General features: G+C 28.1%; 1 protein-coding gene across 2 annotated transcripts; it reads right to left on the bottom strand.

Moving 5' to 3' along the window:
- Positions 1–5,789: 5,789 nt before the first annotated feature.
- LOC101239340 (uncharacterized) lies at positions 5,790–16,359 on the bottom strand. Of its 2 annotated transcripts, XM_065800479.1 has the most exons (5): positions 16,264–16,359; positions 15,542–15,618; positions 15,038–15,269; positions 13,824–13,973; positions 6,187–6,771 (listed from the first exon to the last, which is right to left on the bottom strand). In XM_065800479.1, exons 3-5 carry the CDS (start codon positions 15,258–15,260, stop codon positions 6,536–6,538), a joined length of 609 nt encoding a protein of 202 aa, XP_065656551.1. In that variant the 5' UTR covers positions 15,261–15,269; positions 15,542–15,618; positions 16,264–16,359; the 3' UTR covers positions 6,187–6,535. The 2 variants fall into 2 exon arrangements, with proteins under 2 accessions (XP_065656550.1, XP_065656551.1); XM_065800478.1 differs by lacking the exon at positions 16,264–16,359 and having other exon boundaries at positions 5,790–6,771; positions 15,542–15,698.
- Positions 16,360–19,828: the final 3,469 nt, after the last annotated feature.

Consider the following 19,828-nt stretch of genomic DNA (forward strand, 5'->3'; position numbering starts at 1 on the left):
TAAAAACGCCAACATCTATTGGCTGTAAAAAATGGCTGGTATGAGCCGGCAAACGCCAAAGTAAAATAAAATTTTCTAAAGCTTTTTTTTTTCAACTCTAAGCTCATATGTGAAGCATGACCATCAAGTATTAGAAATTAAATCCTGAAAGTTTGTTTGCGTGAGGCAAAAAAACTGTTTTAAACCACGACAAAAAATGTTCGGATTCCATCCAGCCTAAACTACTACTGTTGTAATAAACATTCTGGGCACCGCCTTAGCACCAGTCTTTCATAACATGTTTGCCTTTATAAATTATTCGATGAGGTAAATAATTACCGAATGCGTCACAACAAGTCAAGATTGTCGTCATTTGCTTTTTATTCAATGGTGCTAGCTTTTTAGGGTTTTTTGTTCCTTTTCTACAAATAATTTTGACTTTGCCTTGATCAAATTGCAAACCAGACTCATCACAGTTAAATATTTGAAACGACTTATCGCCTAAATTATGTTCATTATATGCTACTGCTAATTGCTCAAACCAATTGTCACTTATAGCTGGTTGTGTGGCCACAGCTCTAATAGTTTGCATACCGCTTACTTTTCTTGGGCAAATTTCTTTACGATATTTTTTTTATTTTTTTATTTTTTTTATTTTTTTTGCCGTTTAAAAATATACATTTTGTAATTTACTAACAAAATATAAATATAGCAGGGGCGAGAAGAAGACTAATATGTCTTATCACCAAGCCCCTTTATAAATTCCGTAAATATAAAGTTTAATTTTAAAATAAGAAACTTCGTTAAAATTATAAAATAAACAAATGTACAAAAGTGGTAAAATAATAAATAAAACATCTATTAATAAAAAAAAGTGAAAAATTAGCTTGAAGCGCTATAGGCTTAGTAAAAAACAAAAACAATAAAAATATATATATTAGTACATAAATAAATATAACTCTTTCTAAAATTAATATACTTTTCATGTATTTGATAGATAAATCATAATGTAATTTCAGAAATAGTTTTGTGGTAAATCATTCTTTATTAATAGCTGTCTTAGTTTTGTCTTAAACTCATTAAGCATTGTTAGAGTTTTAAGTTCAGTTGAAAGTATTTCATTCCATGCCTTTGGTCCTCTTATTGAAATTGAAAAATCAGTTGCTGCATAATAACTTTTGGGATGTATATATCTGTTATTTGAATATCTAGTTAGATATTTGTTTTCCTTTATTTTGAATAACGGGTTAAATATTTTTGGAATGATACTTTTATTAATTTTGAACATAAAAATTAGGAGATGATAAATATTTATTTGGTAGATATTTAGTGTATTTAAGTTAATAAATAAGGGTCAAGAGGGTGTATAGCGGCTTTTATTGGATATAATTCTGATATTCATGAAACCGGAGTGCCATTTTCTAGTCGGTTCGCCGTCTTTGAATAGACAACGTTGGTTTGATTCTTTTAAATAGTTTTCAACAACAATAAACACGTCTTTTCTATTCAAGCCGAAGCCTATATCACTCATAAGTTTTAATAAATCAACAATAATAGCTTCAGTGATGTTGCTCATCTTTCTTGGCGCTCCTTGATTATTAGATGATCCTTTTGTTCTGTCAAAAAGTGTAGATTTTGCCACATTATAACACTTAGCAGCTTGTACGTATGACATATTTTTTTCAGTAATAGCTTGAATAGCTAGCTGGATTTGACTTTCTCGCTCTTCTTTTTGTTTAAAATTATCCATATTCTTTAATACAGTAATACAATTAACACAAATGCGTTTACAGATACTAAAAAAAATAGCTGTATCTGGATTAGTGTCAATTATTTTTTCCCTGGTGGCTATTTTATTTTTTGTTACTTTCATGAACATAATATATTATATTATGTGCATGAAAGTGATAAAAAATAAAATAGCCAATTGTAATTAACTGTATCCGGGACTCAAAAGTGTATTTATTTATTGCTGCTGGCTAATTTGTTTATTATTTTTTTTAGGTACATAAAATAATAATTACCTCTATCCGGAATTAGGTGTCTTTTTTTTTTTGGCTAGTAGCAAATTTGTTTTTCATTTTTTTCAATTATTTCAAAAGGTAATTTAATTTTTTTTTGGCTAAAATAATCAGCATAAAATTCTGCACAAAATAGTGTTTTTACTTTTTTAATTTTTTTGTTGCAATTCAAAGTTATTTTTTTCCTTTTTTTTGTTTTTTTAGTTATGAGAGATTTCAAATTGAAATCTTTCATGATTGCATTAGTTTATATAATTTTTTTTTATATTTTTCGATTTGTCTGGTAAAGACGTTTATTAATTAAAAAAAATTATTCATAAATTCATTATATTAAGGGAGTTAATATAATGAATTTATGAATCCCTAATTCCGGATGTAACCTAATTCCGGATGTAACCATCCGGAATTAGGTTACATCCAGAATTAGGGTTTTTTACGGTATATAGAAAAAATACTCAGTTTTAAAAAAAAAATGATTTTTTTAGAATACACTAGTCAATGCAAATATTATCATTCTTTCAGAAAATATATACATTTTGAATTTGACTTATTAATATTATCATTACGGAAGGGGGGTTTTCAGCTTCCGAGGCAAAGCGCGTTAAACACTACGCTACGGCTGCTCAGTCTTTTTAGGACCAAATACCGGCTCGGGTACCTCTAAGACACTAAGTAATCTAAAATTTAAGTTTGCGAAGGGTACTATGTATTTGCTCAGTGTACAATTATCATAATAAAAAAAACATATAATATTATCTTTAATAAAAAAAAACATTTATTATTATTTGAAAATGTATTTACACTAGACATATTCTTGAAAGCAAGCATTAAGAAAAAAAAATTTTTCTTAATAGTTTATACAACCTTTTTTTTTGCGAGATTTTATTTCCAGCGGTCACAAAACGTTGTTGACGTCTTAAAGACATCTTATGGATTTGAGACGCCAATAAGACGTTATATAGACGTTGTTGATCATAGAAAGTTTTGATAATCTTTAATCTACTAAAACTTCTTAGTCATCAATAATACAACGCCGTTTTAACCTTTTTTTTTTTTTAACTATTTTACAACTGCACAGATGCTTCTCTAATATTATCTCTAATTATTCTGTTTGTAAGTACTTCAATAGTTATTGAAGTATATAAAATATTTATATAAATATTTCTGTATATCACTCCCTGTCAAATTTACGACCAATCTAATTTAGAAGGACCAAAAAAATTCTTCTATGGAAGCATTATATAGACCTTATAAATACATTTAGATTTTTTTTTTTTAATTTAACAAACTTTGTCTGAGCCAAATGTTTTCAGATTAAAAAAAAACCCTCCTCAATTGAGGAGTTTTAAACTTTATATGTTCACCTCCTCAAAACGCCAAAAAGATTAATAAACGTATAATCGACTTAATTTTTTAATCCGCTGAACTTTTTGACTTTTTTTCTTGTAATTCTTTTCAATTCTCTTTTTTAACTTCCTTTTAAACAAAAAATTTACAGATGACATTTAGATTTTGGAGCTTCACAAGTTAATTTTGTCCCAAGGCTCTGGGACAAAATTAAGTTGCGAAGCTCCAAAATTTGATCCCGAATCAGGACAAATTTTGTCCTTATTCGGACAGCCCGGTATGAAAGAATTTATGAAAGTCACAAGCATCGAATAAATAAAAAATTAAAAAAAAAATAACATAACCAAAAGATTATTTAGTTATAAATATTGCTATGATATATATGCAAAGAATTAGATAAAACTTATTAAATAAACAAAAAAACTAGTATTTAGCAGTTATAAGTGTTTATCCTAATAAATGAGCAAACAAAAATTGAAAAAGTTGTATCGAATGAAAACATATAAATACAGGATTATTACTTGACTAAATCGGCTATTAGTCAAGTAATAATCCTATATTATATTAAGTATAAATCGAGTATTCGATTTTTCAGAGTCAACTAATTTCAACTATTGAATTATCAACTTTTAGTAAATTTTGTCAAAATCAATCTCAACACTCGTTGTTTTGATAAAATTGTGTGCTCCTAAGATAGATTTAAAACAAAAAAACATTCTTATTAACTGCATTATTTTTTCTTTTTAATTGATTACTATTTTGTATCAATATTCGTTTATTGTTTAACATTCTTATGACCGGAAAATGGGGTGTATAACAGTGTTTAATTAAGTTGATCATGTCAACTTAGTTAAACACTGTTATATACCCCATTTACACCAAAAAACAAGTTTTAATAGTAGTATTTTAAACACGTTTTATATTTTTTCTTTCACTTCAAATTTAGAACAGGTTTTAACTCCATTGAGAAAGCGAAAAAGCTATTTAAATAAAACAACCTCGCGACGTTGATTTAAGACGCACTTTATTTAAGCGGGGTTTTGGTGTGAATAGAGGGTTACATTAAAAATTATAGTCATATAAAAATGTTATTATTTTCATAAAATTTCTTTATAAAAACCACTTTAGTGTAAGAAATATTCAATTAAAATATTTTTACTCAAAATATAGTGACAATGACGCATCTTTAGAAAAAATATTTTCTCTGCTGACGCAACAAATTAATTTTGGTATGAAATATTTTTACGTGTTTACCAATAACATTGCTGCCATAAACTGATAAAATATCGCATTAGTTATAAATGTTTTTGATGGATAATTGATTTTGTTTTTGGTGACAAAACACACAATAATGACTTCTTGGGGCACCTAAATAAAAATTAAAGAAAAAAAAAATGTACTAGCACCAACCTACGTTTTTGTTTAAAAAGTTTTTTAAATTGCTATTAAATCCGGGAGGCTGAATTAGCGCGAATTTATCATAAGTGCAAACTGGTCAAAGTGCGAAGCTTTGCAAAAAAAGTCAAATGTGCAAACTTGCAATTGCACAAATTGGCATAAGTGCGCCAAAAGATTTCGCAAACATTGGCATAAGTGCAAAGCAGTTGCAAAAGCTGGCATAAGTGTGAACTGGCATAAGTGCACCGAATAAATTTCAAAATATTGGCATAAGTGCAAAACAGTTACAAAAACTGGCATTATTGCGCCAAATAAAATTGCAAATATTAACAATGTTAACACATTTTTAGCGCCAGATCGCATTTATGCCGATTCGCACTGAAGCCAGTTTTCGCAACTGTTTAGCACTTATGTCAGTTCACACTTATGCTAATTTGCACTTATGCAAATTCTTTCAGCGCACTCATGCCAGCACTCTTCCCGTTAAATCGTAATGAAACATTATTAACAGACATCAATTAGCTTCAGCTTTGATAGTGCCAATTAAAAAATAGATAGGGTCTACTAAAAGATATAAAAACTAAGAGTTATCAAACTATTGGATACTACAACACATTATCTTAACCCGACAACCCGATATCTTAACCCGACGAAGCCAGCGTTGTCATATTTTGCTGAACTTTCTTGTGAAAGATGTTTTGGTGTTTGGTTCAATTTCTAAACAACGATAATTTTTTACATATTAAGGTTCTGATATTTTGTTTTTACCAGTACTAAGCAATATTAGGTGTAGATTTTAACTTTCCGCAAGTGTCGGTTTTTAGATCGGTTGACATTTGATGTATTGGTAAATTTTTTTTAAATTAGCTCTTTAAGGTTTGCTTTGTTTGATTCTATTTCATTTATTTGTGAAAGATTTATCATATGAAAGGCATTCCGCCAATTATAGTTAGACTGTTAAACAATAGGGTGACTTTGGGATTCCTATAACCCCAAAACTGAAATATGGGTTTAAAAAAAAATATTACAAAAAATTTCAAATGCTAAAAAAATACTACAAAATAATCTTAAATCAAGAAACAGTATCATAATAATAAATGTAGAATAATATTATATCATGTTTCTCTATGTAAACCCGCATAAACCTAAAGTTATTATAACATAAATCCAAAAATAGAATCTCAGAGTTCAATTTTATTGTTTATATTCAAATAAAACTTAATTTTATCGTCTTTATTTTCTGAAGTATTTATTATTTACAAAATTTTAACATCTAAAACTTTTAAAGTTTATTTAAAGATATTTTATTTTATAATATCTAAAGTTGATGAACATATTAAGTTTACTTTTTATTTTTAAATAAATATAAAAACAAAATGTTTTCAACATCATTAACCGTGCCTCCACGAGTTCCGCAGTTTTCACGATTTCCGCATTTATATTTTTTGACAGTTAATTATAATTTTTTTTACGGTTCATATCGACAATCTTTTCGAACTATATTCTCATAATAAAAAATATTGAGTTTTATTAATTTCTTACTTTTAAACCATCTTGCATAATAATTGCTTGCAATATTTATTACATAACGATTCCATAACAGTAATAATTCAAATAAAATATTTATGCAAGTTAATCACCGAACACTAAACACGCAATGCAACCTTGTTTGTGAACGGAAAAGTTCTATTATGTTGTCATCATTCATTTTGCAAAAAGAGACCAAAAGATCAATTTAAGCTTTTACCAAACAAGAATAGCTGAGAAAACTTTTACCATGAGCACGCGTTCTACCAATGATTATCACCATGAAACGTTGGGTTTGGTTTACCAACATGTGTGTTGATTTTAGGTTGGTAGTTAGGTGGAGAATAAGGAATCACTAAGCATGATAGCAATGCACCCAAAAAATTTAATGTAGATGCAACCCAACATATAATAGATGACCATCCATGCCGAAAATCAGAAGACCATTGGTTTTTGAAAGCTTTTTCGGAATATCCTAACCCAGCAAACCCAGCAATAGCTAAATTAATAATATAAATAATCAACCATTTTGAAAAAGAAATACATAACCAACCATTTATAAATAAATTAAAGAGGTGGCTAATACTTTGAAAAAAATTGCAAGTTTAATAAGTATGAGAAAAATGAGTAACATAATGCACAATAATAGTAATAAACAATAAATTGTTGTAATTAATTGGATTTGTAAATGTATTATACATTAACTATTTTAATCCTGAAAGTTGAAAATCATTTCAAATGGGTGTATTAACACTATTAAATGACCGTATTAACACAATGGTGTAAAAAGTTAGAAAGGATCTAGTAAACAGCCAAGAGCCATATTCCATGGCTTTAATAAATTTTTTTTGGGATAGGTTCTTCCTTAATAAATAAGATTAGATATACAACGGCTTCTTTTAATGATTTCCTTGTACTGTTATTGATAAAACTGTATTTGCTCTGATGAGTTAACTTCTGACTTATCTTTTAGGAATTTGAAATAGCTTTAAAATTTGTAAAAAGAAACAAAGAAACAGGAGCAGATGAAATCAATAGAAACGTATATATAGATTATTTTGATATATCAAAATATATTCTTTTAAAAGTTTTCTTAGCATCTATTAATCAAGGAATATTTCCAGAGCAATCAAAAGTTGCTAAAGTTTCTCTATCTTTAATGAAGGTGACAAATCAAATTTAAGCAACTACCATCTTATCTCTGTTTTTTTGGTATTTTCAAAACTATCAGAAAGAATAATGTGTAATAGAATATACAAACATCTCGACAAAAATAATTTAATATACAACAAACAATTTGGTTTTGAAAAAAATAACTCAACAGAGCTTGCAGTATTCCAGTTTTTGCATGAAATACTAAAATTATATGAAAAATTGCAGTATATGTTAAGCATTTTCATTGACCTTTGTAAAGCCGTGGCGCAGTGCACAGTGGGCCAGAATTGTCTTAAAATGGCAAAACTATTTTTGGGTAAATATAGACATATGATACATGTTTATTGAGGTTTTTGGGGCCAAGGATTTTGTTTTTGGGCTCCATTTTAATTTTGGAGGGCTTATGATCACACAAGTGGTTATTTTAGGGTTGTCAAAGGTGGTCATGGGGTTTCTCGATGGTTTTTAATTTAGATGGGAAATGTTTATATCTAAATATAGGTAACTGCTGTCAGGGAATTCAAATCTGGGCATATTTGGTCTTAAAAGGCGGTTATGACTGCTTTTAGTGGTAGTCAAGGGTGGTTCTGAGTCTCAATGTTTTTGATTTAGATGGCGTATTTTGTATGTCTAAATATAGATAATTGATATCAAGAAAATCAAATCTGGTCATATTTGGTCTCTAGAAGTGGTTGTAATCACACAGGTAGGTGTGGTCATGGGTTGTTAAGATCTTTTCGTGATTTTTATTTATTTTGTGCACTTAATTTCTTTGATATTGTGAATTTAAACAAACGTTCAATAAAGTTGAACTTAATTAACATATATATATATATATATATATATATATATATATATATATATATATATATATATATATATATATATATATATATATATATATATATATATATATATATATATATATATATATATATATATATATATATATATATATATATATATATATATATATATATATATATATATATAAGAATCTAGGTGATGACATACATCATACACTAGTACATTAAGAGCCCCTTGGCCTCCTCAGGTTGATTAAAGTCTTTTCCCGGACTCTTTCTCATTCTAGACACCTTAGTAACGTAGCTGTAAAGTACTTTCATTATAAGAAGTTTGAGGTCTGTAGAATTTCATTGTGTAGTACTCTCTGTTGTTTTAGTCTAAAACATTAATATTAAGGTGTATGACATGACTATTTTTCACAATTAAATTACTGTTTTTCCATTTTATGGACATTATTTAAATAAAAAAAACACATTTGGCACATTTAAAGTAAAATTTTCCAGATGAAAGTGGCATTTTATAAATGCTATTTAGACGACATTAAAGCTCTAAGTACTATATGATGTAATTTTCTCGCTTTCAACACAATGAGAAATTAAAAAACTTTTTTCTCGTAAACAAGCTAATTTTAACTCTTTACTAAACTAATTTCTTCTTTTTACATAAATAGAAGTTTTTTGCAAACATAAATACAAATAATAAATATTCTCTTCAGTGACGGATTCAGCATTTTTTGGTGTTTGAGATTGCTAACTTCTAGACATGGAGCATACTTCAACTATTTGTATGTTTATACTTATGTCAAATAGTGATGCTTTGCAAAAAATTGCAATGATTGGAGGCTGGGAAAAATAAAACCCCAAAATTTCGTCAAACCACCCCCCCCCCCCCCCCCATCCATCCATCCAAACGTGAGGGCAACAAGTTGAGAAAATATTTTTTGTACTATTCTCAACTAGACTTAAATTCATCAATAAAATTTTAGTTTCATGGTATTACCTCTCAGCGTTCAAAAATTATGACTTTTTGAAGTTTAAACCCCCCTCAATTTGAGGCGGTTACAAATTTTATATGGTCATAATTTTTGAACGCTGAGAGATAACACTATGAAACTTAAAATTTATGGATGACCGTAAGTCTAGTTGAGAATAGAACAAAAAATGTTTTATCAACTTGTTGCTTTCTTGTTTGGGGTGAGAGAGAGATAAATTTTAGGGTTTATTTGTTCCCAGCCTCCAAATCCTTATTTGTTCCCTCTTCTTTCATAAAATGTTCTATAACTTTTCACAATAACACTAAAAATGCGATTCAAAAAAGATTTTAACAAGATTTAAGTGATTAAAACTGCATCTTCTTCAGTTTTTAAAGCAAAATCAATGATTGGATATCAATTATAATAAAAAGCCTAGCACCTACTGCACTCAGCTGAGCTTAGAAAATTTAGTTGTAAATTTTTATCTATATATAAGAGTGTAATTTAAAGTAGATCACATGTGCGGCCTAGTTTTTTCGGCTTGTGTAAAGGTAAGTGTTAAAAAAATGTTGCACATTTTCAGTGTTTTTTCTTAAAAAACACAAAAAAAAGAGCAAGCATAAAAAATAAATTTTCATATTTTTTCTTCTTATTTCAATATATGATGTCAACGGATGATATAAAATTTTAAGAAATTAAAATGTTGTAAAATTGTCTTGCTGCCCTCGTATTTCATTTTTATATGATTTTTTACATTTACACCAATATTTGAAAAATAAAATATTGCCATTTTTGTAGTAAAATTGATATACTAAGCTCAAATATCACAATAGGGAAAAAATTATATTCGTTTTAGAGTGCTGGGGGTCTCTAGATTAAATTTTCGAAAAGAAACTACTCCAATGTAAATTATGGTTTTGAGGGTTTTGCTCACCTCTAACTAGGGTTTCTCAAACGGGATCCCGGGATTCCAGGGATAAAAGTGACAGCGGGATTTCCCGGAATATCACTGTTATATCACGGAACATAATTTTTTTTAATTTTACATATGATAACTGTTTGAACTAATCCGACCAAAAATAAGAAAAATATTACTGGATTTAGTTGCATTTCTATGTGTTCATATCTTATATTAAAACCTAGCACAACAAGAAATGTTATTGAAACTAAAACAATCTAACTCAAGGAAGATTTCTTTTTTCTCGTTATTATAAAATACGAGTAAAATATAAAAAAGATTTCTTGCGACGAAAACAGTAAGTTTGATTTTTAAACTTCTAAATTATTGAAAAGTTAAACTTTTTCTGTATTGAAATATTTGATAATTTTTGTATTTAAAAAACGACAAACCAAGACATATGAAGTCATACGTAAGATAAGTCATATGTAAGAAATATTTATAACTTTACCTTTAGTTGTTTTACGATTCAATTTAGTTATACCATGTCAATTGTAAATGGATCGAAAGCATGGCAGTATTTTTGTAAAGAAAAATCTGGCTGTAAAGAAAAATCTGAATTTATTAGAAAATCTGCAATTCGCAAAAAGTGCAATGTAAAGATAATGTGCAAAGAATTTTCGACAAGTGGGCTCCTTCGTCATTTAAAAAACGATACTGGTTCGGAAATTAAAATTGTGCAAAAGAAAATCACATTGTTTGTTAAACAGCAGGCTATCGAGGAAATTGTGTCAAAGCTAGCAACGGTGGATGGCTTTTCAATAAATGCCATAACAAAAAGTGAATTTATTAGAAAATCATTGTCCATTGTTATGAGTATGATAAAAAACAATATGATTTAGCTAAACAAACTGAGGTTTTAGAGATAAAAAAGAAATATCTAGCGGGTCGCGATTTTCTTGATCGTTAGACGAATATAGGTCGTTAAAAAATCGACGTTGTTTAAATGTAAATTTACACTTATTAACAAAGTTTTGAACCTGGGATTGACTCCGATAGCTGGATTTCTTCCTGTAGAAAAAATTATTGATCTGGTTGAAAACAAACTGTCAGATTTCAATTTACAAATTAAAAAGCACATCATAGCTAGTGTCACTGACGGAGCATCTGTAATGAAAAAATTTGGACGGCTAAGTGGTATTGAACATCAGCTGTGTTATGCCCACGGACTTTATTTGGCAGTATGTGCTGTTCTTTACAAAAAGTCAGACTCCAGCAAAATATATTAAATTGCAGTTGCAAGATTCCGATGAAAGCTTACGATGAGTTTGATGATGTATTTGACTGTAATGATGAGTCATACAGCTCAACAGGCGTTACATTTATTAATGATTTACAAATTAGCTTAAATATAGCCTTAACAATTCAGAAGGTTCGAAAAGTGGTTCGAATGTTCAGCGAATCATCTCTTAAAAATGACGTTTTACAAATCTACGTAAAATCTATGTTTCATAAAGAACTGAAGCTGATATTAGATGTCAAAACAAGGTGGAATAGTCTTGTTGCAATGCTAGAAAGATTCCTTAAAGTAAAAACATGTATACTAAAAGCAATGATTGATTTAAAAGAAGTTCTAAATATCTCCAAAGATGAATATGCGATTATGAACGCCATAACAGTTTTTCTGCAACTGATAAAAGTTGGAATAGAAAGACTTGGTAGAAATAATGCTACTTTACTTGACGCAGAAGGTGTAATGATATTTATCTTGGACGATTTGACGGAGAAAAAAATTTGATAGCTAATAAATTGCTTCAATCTGTGCAACAGAGAATTGAAGAATGCAGAAATGACAATTTAATTGCACTACTAAAATTTTTAAACAACCCAATTAGTTATAATCAGGAATCAAATATCAACTCCAAACTATTCTTACCGTCCAAACATGCATTAAAAGCAACAGCAAAAAAAATTTATACCAGGTTGTACATAGAGGATGCAAGCCCTAATTCATCAAATAATGAAATAGTTGAAGTGAGTCGTGATAATGAAAGCTTGGTTTCTGACCCGTCAATACCTCAACCTGTTGCTCCAAATTTATTAGGCAAAAGTATTTTGACAAATATATATATATATATAAATATATATATATATAAATATATATACTATATATATATACTATATATATATAAATATATATATATAGCATATATAAAAGTTTTTCGAACAAAAATTGGATGCGACTATTTGTAATGTCAAACAGTAGAAAAAGCAGCTCTTGAAGACATTAGCAATTTAAAAAACTTCACAATAGAAATCAAACTTTTTGAGGCAACTGGAAAACGTAGCGAAAGTTTAGAAAGAATATACTCCACATTAATGACCATCAAGCCGACATCAATTGAATCAGAAAAAGTTTTTTCTGTCACGGGTCTATTTATGGGAAAAATTCTTTCACAATTAAGTGACAAATCAATTGATTGTTTATGTTTTTTAAAACAATATTCTATTTTAAATAGTAATTTAGATTAGCGTGCTAAGATAAATTTGTTAGAAACTGCTTGTTTTTATGTTAAAAAATATGTCGGGAAATCCCGGGAATAAGTTACACACCGGGAATCCCGGGATGCTAAATTTACGGGAAATGAGAAACCCTACCTCTGAACCACTGCGCAGTGTTTAGAGTTCTGACCAAAAGGTCCGAGTTTCGACACCGGCTCTAGCCCAATAAGCGAAATTAGAAAGGAACTTCCTAATTAAATGCTCTTCCGCGGTGCTCTTTAATTAGATCATAAGGACTTTTGGGAGCACCTTTATAACCACCAAAAAAATAAGCAGATCATCACACATTTTACTGCAAAAACCTAAACATTATGGAATTAATATTAACATAGTTAATAGTCAATAATGGAAAGACTCAACACTCTTGGAAGGAACGCAGTAAAATTGCTTTTTAATATCTCCAAGTATAGTAAAAACTAAATACACTCTCTATTTAAAATTAAGGATATGTCAAATTATATACACCAAAACAAAAAAAATCTATTTATTCGTCTTTTTAACAATAAAGTAGCCTTTGAAATCATTAATTCCCAACTTAACTACTGTTCAGTTAAATTTTCATTTTTAGATGATTTAAAAGAATTATGTTATATTCCTTTACTGAATATGAAAACCTTAACGCTGGTTAAAAAAAAAGTAAAGCTTAGAAACTCAGAAAATGTAGTTCCTGAAGTTACTCTTTATGTTTTGGTACAAGTGATATATATATATATATATATATATATATATATATATATATATATATATATATATATATATATATATATATATATATATATATATATATATATATATATATATATATATATATATATATATATATATATATATATATATATATATATATATGTATATTTACATATATGTGGGTGTATCATTATTAACGGTTAAAAAGCGGTAGTGGTGTAGTGGTAAAGCGCTCGCTTCATAAGCGAGAGGTTCCGAGTTCGATCCCCACCACGTCCCTGATAGTTCCGCGCTCAACTTGTTTCTCCGCGCAGCGGCCTTGTTCGTTAAGGTTCGTGTTTCGGAGTTATAGAGTTGAGAGAGGGTTATAACCACTATTAAGTAGCCTCCTCATCTGTAGTGGCCTTCTCGGCATCGAGAAGTTGAATAACAAAAAAAAAAAAAAAAAAAAAACTTGTTTGATACTTACATGCAATAATTCCAAATACAAAAGCAATTCCAGCCGTACATTTCCAAGCAGATAAGCGTTTAAGACAACATGTCATTGATATAGAAAAAATTAAAGCCAGAAATGCAGAGACTGCAGAGCTCATTAATAACAACAAGATAATATCTTTTTCTAAACACAAACAGTGGTGTTACTTTAAATTTTCTAAAGGATTTTTAAAATTGAGTTTCTCCTTCCCCTTTTACAACCTCGAGCAACTTGGTAGACAATATTTTTTACAGGTGAGTTTCTATTTGTATACGGAACGGGAATAAAAAACTGAAAAATAATTGTGCAAGTTGTAAAAAACTGCACAATGCGTATTTTTGCTGCAGGAAAATTAAAATTTAATTAATTAACTCAACAAATGCTCTCGGTATGAAATTTTATTTCGTTTTTTTATTCCTGTAAAAAAACGGACAAGTGGAAACCTTAAATCGTTGAGGAACTATTAGGATTAAATTTCAACATTTGTAAAATGTTGTTAACTTTTCCTTATATAAAACCGGGTAACGAAGAAGTTTAAGCAAAAGCGCTTGCGCTGATTCTGGAAATGAGCTGATTAAAATCTATAATTTTTTCCCATGAGGCTTCGATGTTTAACAAAGTACATACAAACCTATAGTCACTCGCACATTCAGTCACTTTATTTTCAAGATAATATGTTGTTATTATTTTGGTGTTATGCAAATAAATTAGAACTCCTTTAACATTAACGAAAGAGCTCTGCGAGGTAATGTTAACTATATTTAGTTTGATATTTTGGCCATATTGATCCTAGGAACATGTCTCAAAATCGTAGTTTGTTTACTAAAATATTAGGTTTTTCCGATGAAATGAAGCTTTTGCTTTGAGTATCTTCTATGGCAGTCAAACTTCACTTGTCTAAAATTCATTCGACACACTAAATCTGGAATGTTCAGTTTCCTGCAATCCAGAAGTAAAAACAAGTTGTTTTTACACTTCTTAACTTCGAGGATTAAAGTTATGTTTTGCTTTGTTAACTTCTTGGATTAGAATATTTATTACTCAAAAGATTTCTCTGCAGTAGCCACCCCTTTGCCCACCATACATTTGCTTCATATAAAATGTTAATGACTTTTGTAAATTTAAAATCCAAAACTTTTTAATAAGTTATTCAATGCTAGATATAACAGTATAAAAAAATAATTACCATTAAATAAATTTTATTATACCTACGCCATTCCCAACGTCATCATCAAACTTAAACAGAGAACCTCTTTTAGAACAAACTTTGACAAATACCACATTGCAATTTTCCCATAATCCTTCATTAATTGAACCTGTATTGCTGGTTACCCACTCGTTACCATAACAACCTGCTAATAGAGCGCCTACGCCAACGGCAAAACATAGAATGATTATAAATAAAACTATAAGAGGACCAGCTGAAGACATTGCTTTTATCTGAAAAAAAAGACTATACTCAAAAAAAAGTTGATACCTTTGTTTTTCTTTAAAAATTTGCTGATTTATAATTTTTTTTTTCAAAATTGATGATATCAAATGAGTATAATAACAAATAAAAGTCGATAAGAATAAAGCAAACATAAAAAAAGTTATATAAACGATTTGTTTTTAAATCAAAAGCTATATCAAACATGCTAAAATTTTTACAAACAGCTTTATCAAGCATAACACTTTAACGAGTAACGAATTTGATTTTTTTTTAAACTTACCAAGTTTACGAAGTTATCAAACACAATTTAAAGTAAATCAAGCTCTTTGATGAAAATCTCTGTCTTGTTGCTTTTAACTAAACAAAAAAGTTCTCAATCAATCTTATAGTTTAATTACGGTTGATTAAACTTTTTTGATGAAAGAAAATCGTTTGTTGATTTAAAACATGATAGAAAAGAAACAAAAATAAATATCTTGAAAAAATAGTTCAAATTTCTGAAATTAGACAAAGTTTTGAAAAAGACTTTCCTGTTTTAAAGAATCTTGCTTTTCCTGAAACTTTACCAAATAAAGCAAAATATTTATTATGCTCAAACAAAGTTTTTTTTATTCGGATATCAAATTATCGAAATAATTAGACCAATTTTTGCTATTTAAATATTTTTACGTACATTCAGATACGAATAGAAAAAAGGAAAGAGCGTGATACTATTTAAATAAATACTTTTTTTTCTTTATTTTTCACAAAAATAACTCTGAGACATAATTTTTTATTCGCGAATTTTAACTCTGTATTCGCAAATAACAATTGAGACATAATTTTTTACGAACAGAGGTGAATGTATAAATTTTTAACTTTATGCTCCGCGTCGATAGTCGTAAAGCAGTTTGTATTACTAATATTATTTAAAATCTAATAATAATAATTACGATGGATTTCAAAAAATTTTGCAATCTTTTAACTCCTATTCATTCTTTAACTCCTAAATTGAAAAAATACCTTCTAAAACTGCTGTCTTGATTCAAAGCTCAATAAATAATAGACAAAAAAAAAACATTTATCAATGCCTCCTCGCCCCTGCAAAGACAACATGTCAGAAATATCTGCTTATAGAGCAGTTTTTTGTGTGTTTATTTTAACTTATTTACTTTCAACAAGGTTTTTTTACTTTGCTTGTTTATTTATTTATTTAACATATTCTTGTCTTTACTTTTACAATTTATAAAAACATTTATGACTGGCGCTAAAAATTTGATAAAAACTTGATAAAAAAATGACACTGGTCTTATTACATCTCTGGTCTTGCTAAATCACTAATCTTATTAGACTCAATACTTTTAAAAATAAATCTCATATCCAGATTTTCAAAACTTTATTACCTTTAATCTAAATCTTATTATTCAGATTTCAAAAACAAAGTGAAGAACACTGAACACCTAAGCTGTTGAACACTGTTAAATAATGACCTTAAAACTGTTTCTCAGCTTAATTCAAAACAAAACTTTTTCTTTGAATTCTCTTAATCAATTCAAAGTAAATATTTATTCGTATTTAAATTTTCTTTTAACCACCCAATAATTTTTATTAAAAATTTTACTAACTAAATTAAGACCAACTAAAATAATACGGCCCTCTCAATGAATTAAATTCTAAAATCCAGACGATATGTTTTCCTTAGTTACTTGGTTCAGGGCTTTAGTTCAGGGCTTTGGTTCATTTACTTGGTTCAGGGCTTTGGTTCAGTTACTTGGTTCAGGGCTTTGGTTCAGTTACTTGGTTTAGGTATTTAGGAATATTCTTCTCCATCAAAGTTTTAAAAATTGCTCTTTGCTCTTTTAACTTTCATAACTAGAACTTTTAATATTGATATAAATTTTTTAATTTTTAATTTTTTTATTTTTTTATCATTTTTTTTTGAATAGTTTACATTTATCGAATCTTCGATAGGTTGTATAAACTTAAAATTTTTTATTTTTATCTTGACCTGGAAAAAGTTTAACTCAAGAGTGTTACATGTAGCAATCACTTCATTTGTAAAAGATTTTTTATTTTGTGTTGCTAGTAACTGCTTTAATTCCAGTTGCAAGTATCAAAACCATTATTGGCTTCTAAACTGCACACACATATAAAGGCGTATATACAGTGCTGCATAGTTTCATTCAATAAAAACTCTACATGGAGAGTAGAGCTGTTTTTTCTTACAACCAAATTGACGGGTACTGCTATCTGTTATTCTAAGACATATAAGTAAGATTAGATTATTCAAGAAGTTTAATAAAGATACGTAAAATACCACAGAAAATTCCACAGTAATTATCTATTTATAGGCTTTTTATTTGACAAGTAGAGTAATTATTGAAGTTAATTGATCTTTTGCGTATTGAGTAAAGTTTGAAACTATTGTCTGTATTTCTTAACGGTATCTTTTGTGTTTTGCGATTTACTACTTTTGTTTTGAAATGTTATTTATTTATTACGGTTAGTAAGTTTAACGGCGATACTCGTAATTACTTAACTTATGGTAAATTAAATTGAATTCTTCTGAAAAACTTTTTAAAGTAAAGAAGAAAAATAATTGATAAATATAAAAAGTTAATGTTATTTATTAAAGTATTTGTTTACTAAAATGTTTATTTATATAAAATAATTATTACTTTTAACGATAATCTTCTCATTTTAAAATCTTTTTTTTTTTACCTTTTACTATTTGTTTGTTTATATATTTTAACTAACATAAAAAATGAAAAAAGATTTAACTTTAAGAAATAATGAAAACTATAAATAAAAGCAACATTGAAATACTTTTTTCTTATTTTACAAATCAGTTCTTAAATTTTCAGTTCTTAAATAAGTTCTTACATCAGTTCTTAAATCAGTTCTTAAATATGCATAAATTCAATATAAAAAGGGCTTGGACTGTTATAAACCAACTAACAGGAAGAGAAAAAAAGAAGCATACTTGCTTACCACAAAAATTAATTTCCGATAAAAAAAATTATAACAAGTAAAACAAATATATGTCAAGAATTTAACAAATATTTTGTAAATGTAGGCTCCTCTCTTGCTTCTAACATTGCGCAACCAAATAAAACATTTAATAATTTTTTGGGAGAAAAACCCATTATTTATACTACTTTCACTAGTATAAATAATGAAAAGATAACTAAACTTGAATTTAATAAAGTAATTATTGAACTTAAACGCAACAAGTCATGTGGATATGATGGTATTTCCAGTAATGTAGCTATTTATGTTATGTTTTATTTAATATCATCTTCATTTGAAAATATTATATTCCCTGACAAACTTTAATTAGCCAAAACTAATCCCATTCTCAAAAAAGGAGATTGCAATAATATTTCTAACTACCGACCTATTTCTCTACTCCCAGTTTTTTAAAAAGTATACGAGAAAGTAATTTATAATAGAGTTAATTACTACTTTTCATTGAACAATTTATTATACAAAAATCAGTTTGGATTTCAAAGCAATTGCTCTACTGAACATGCTATTATTAAACTTGCTCACAAAATATATAATTTGTTTGATAGTGATGAACTGGCAATTTGTACTACTAGAAAAGTCAGTAGCCCTTGATATTACGTGTGGAGTTCCTCAGGGTTCAATCCTAGGTCCATTATTGTTTTTAATATATATTAACGATATGCACAAAGCTTCCCAAAAAATATCTACAATTATGTAATATGCTTTACTTTAGTCTTGTACATAGTCAGCTTTTGTACGCAAATACTGTATGGGCCAGCACCCATAAAACCAAATTGCTAAAACTGCAAAGTCTGCAAAACCATGCATGCAAAGCAATTAATTATTTAAATAGGTTAGTAAACCCGGCCCCAATGATGAAAAGCATGATGGTTCTAGATATTGAGAAACTTAACACATTACAGATATTAATTTTTATGTACAAGTATAAAAACAATCTCCTACCAAGCGTTTTTTCAACTTTCTTAAATAATTTTCTGAAAAATATAATCTGCGTTCAAATACCAGGAACGACTATCAACTAGGAAAAATTAAATAACAGCAGTCAAGTTTTCTAATTACAAACCGTGGTCCATCAATATGGAATCGTTTCCAAAATAAAAATATTAAAGTCCTAAAAAGCATTTCATCGTTTAAACAACAAACTAAAATGCATCTCCTTAATTCCTGACATATATATAATAGTTTACAGTATTTGTTTTCAGATTTTTTTGTATTTTTTTCTTTTTATTTATCTTTTATTCTTTTCTTCTTCTTATGTGTTTTAATTTTTTTTTTTTGTGTGTGTTTTCAATTTTTTACACACATACACCCAAAAAAAAAAAAAATAAGTTTTGCTTTATTAAATTTTTTATTTTTCTTTAAAAATTAAAGTGTTTTTTTATTTTTATTTCAATGAGTGACTAAAGGGGCTCTATGAAAAGGTTGTGATGATAAACGCATAATCCTTACCTTCTTTGAGTCCCTGACTGATTTTAACAGTATATATATATATATATATATATTATAAATTAAAAAGATTAAAAACGTTTTTTATAAAGGTTTTTATGTTTACGATGTT

This window comes from Hydra vulgaris, chromosome 06, assembly GCF_038396675.1.
Source record: "Hydra vulgaris chromosome 06, alternate assembly HydraT2T_AEP".
NCBI classification, from domain to species: Eukaryota; Metazoa; Cnidaria; class Hydrozoa; order Anthoathecata; family Hydridae; genus Hydra; species Hydra vulgaris.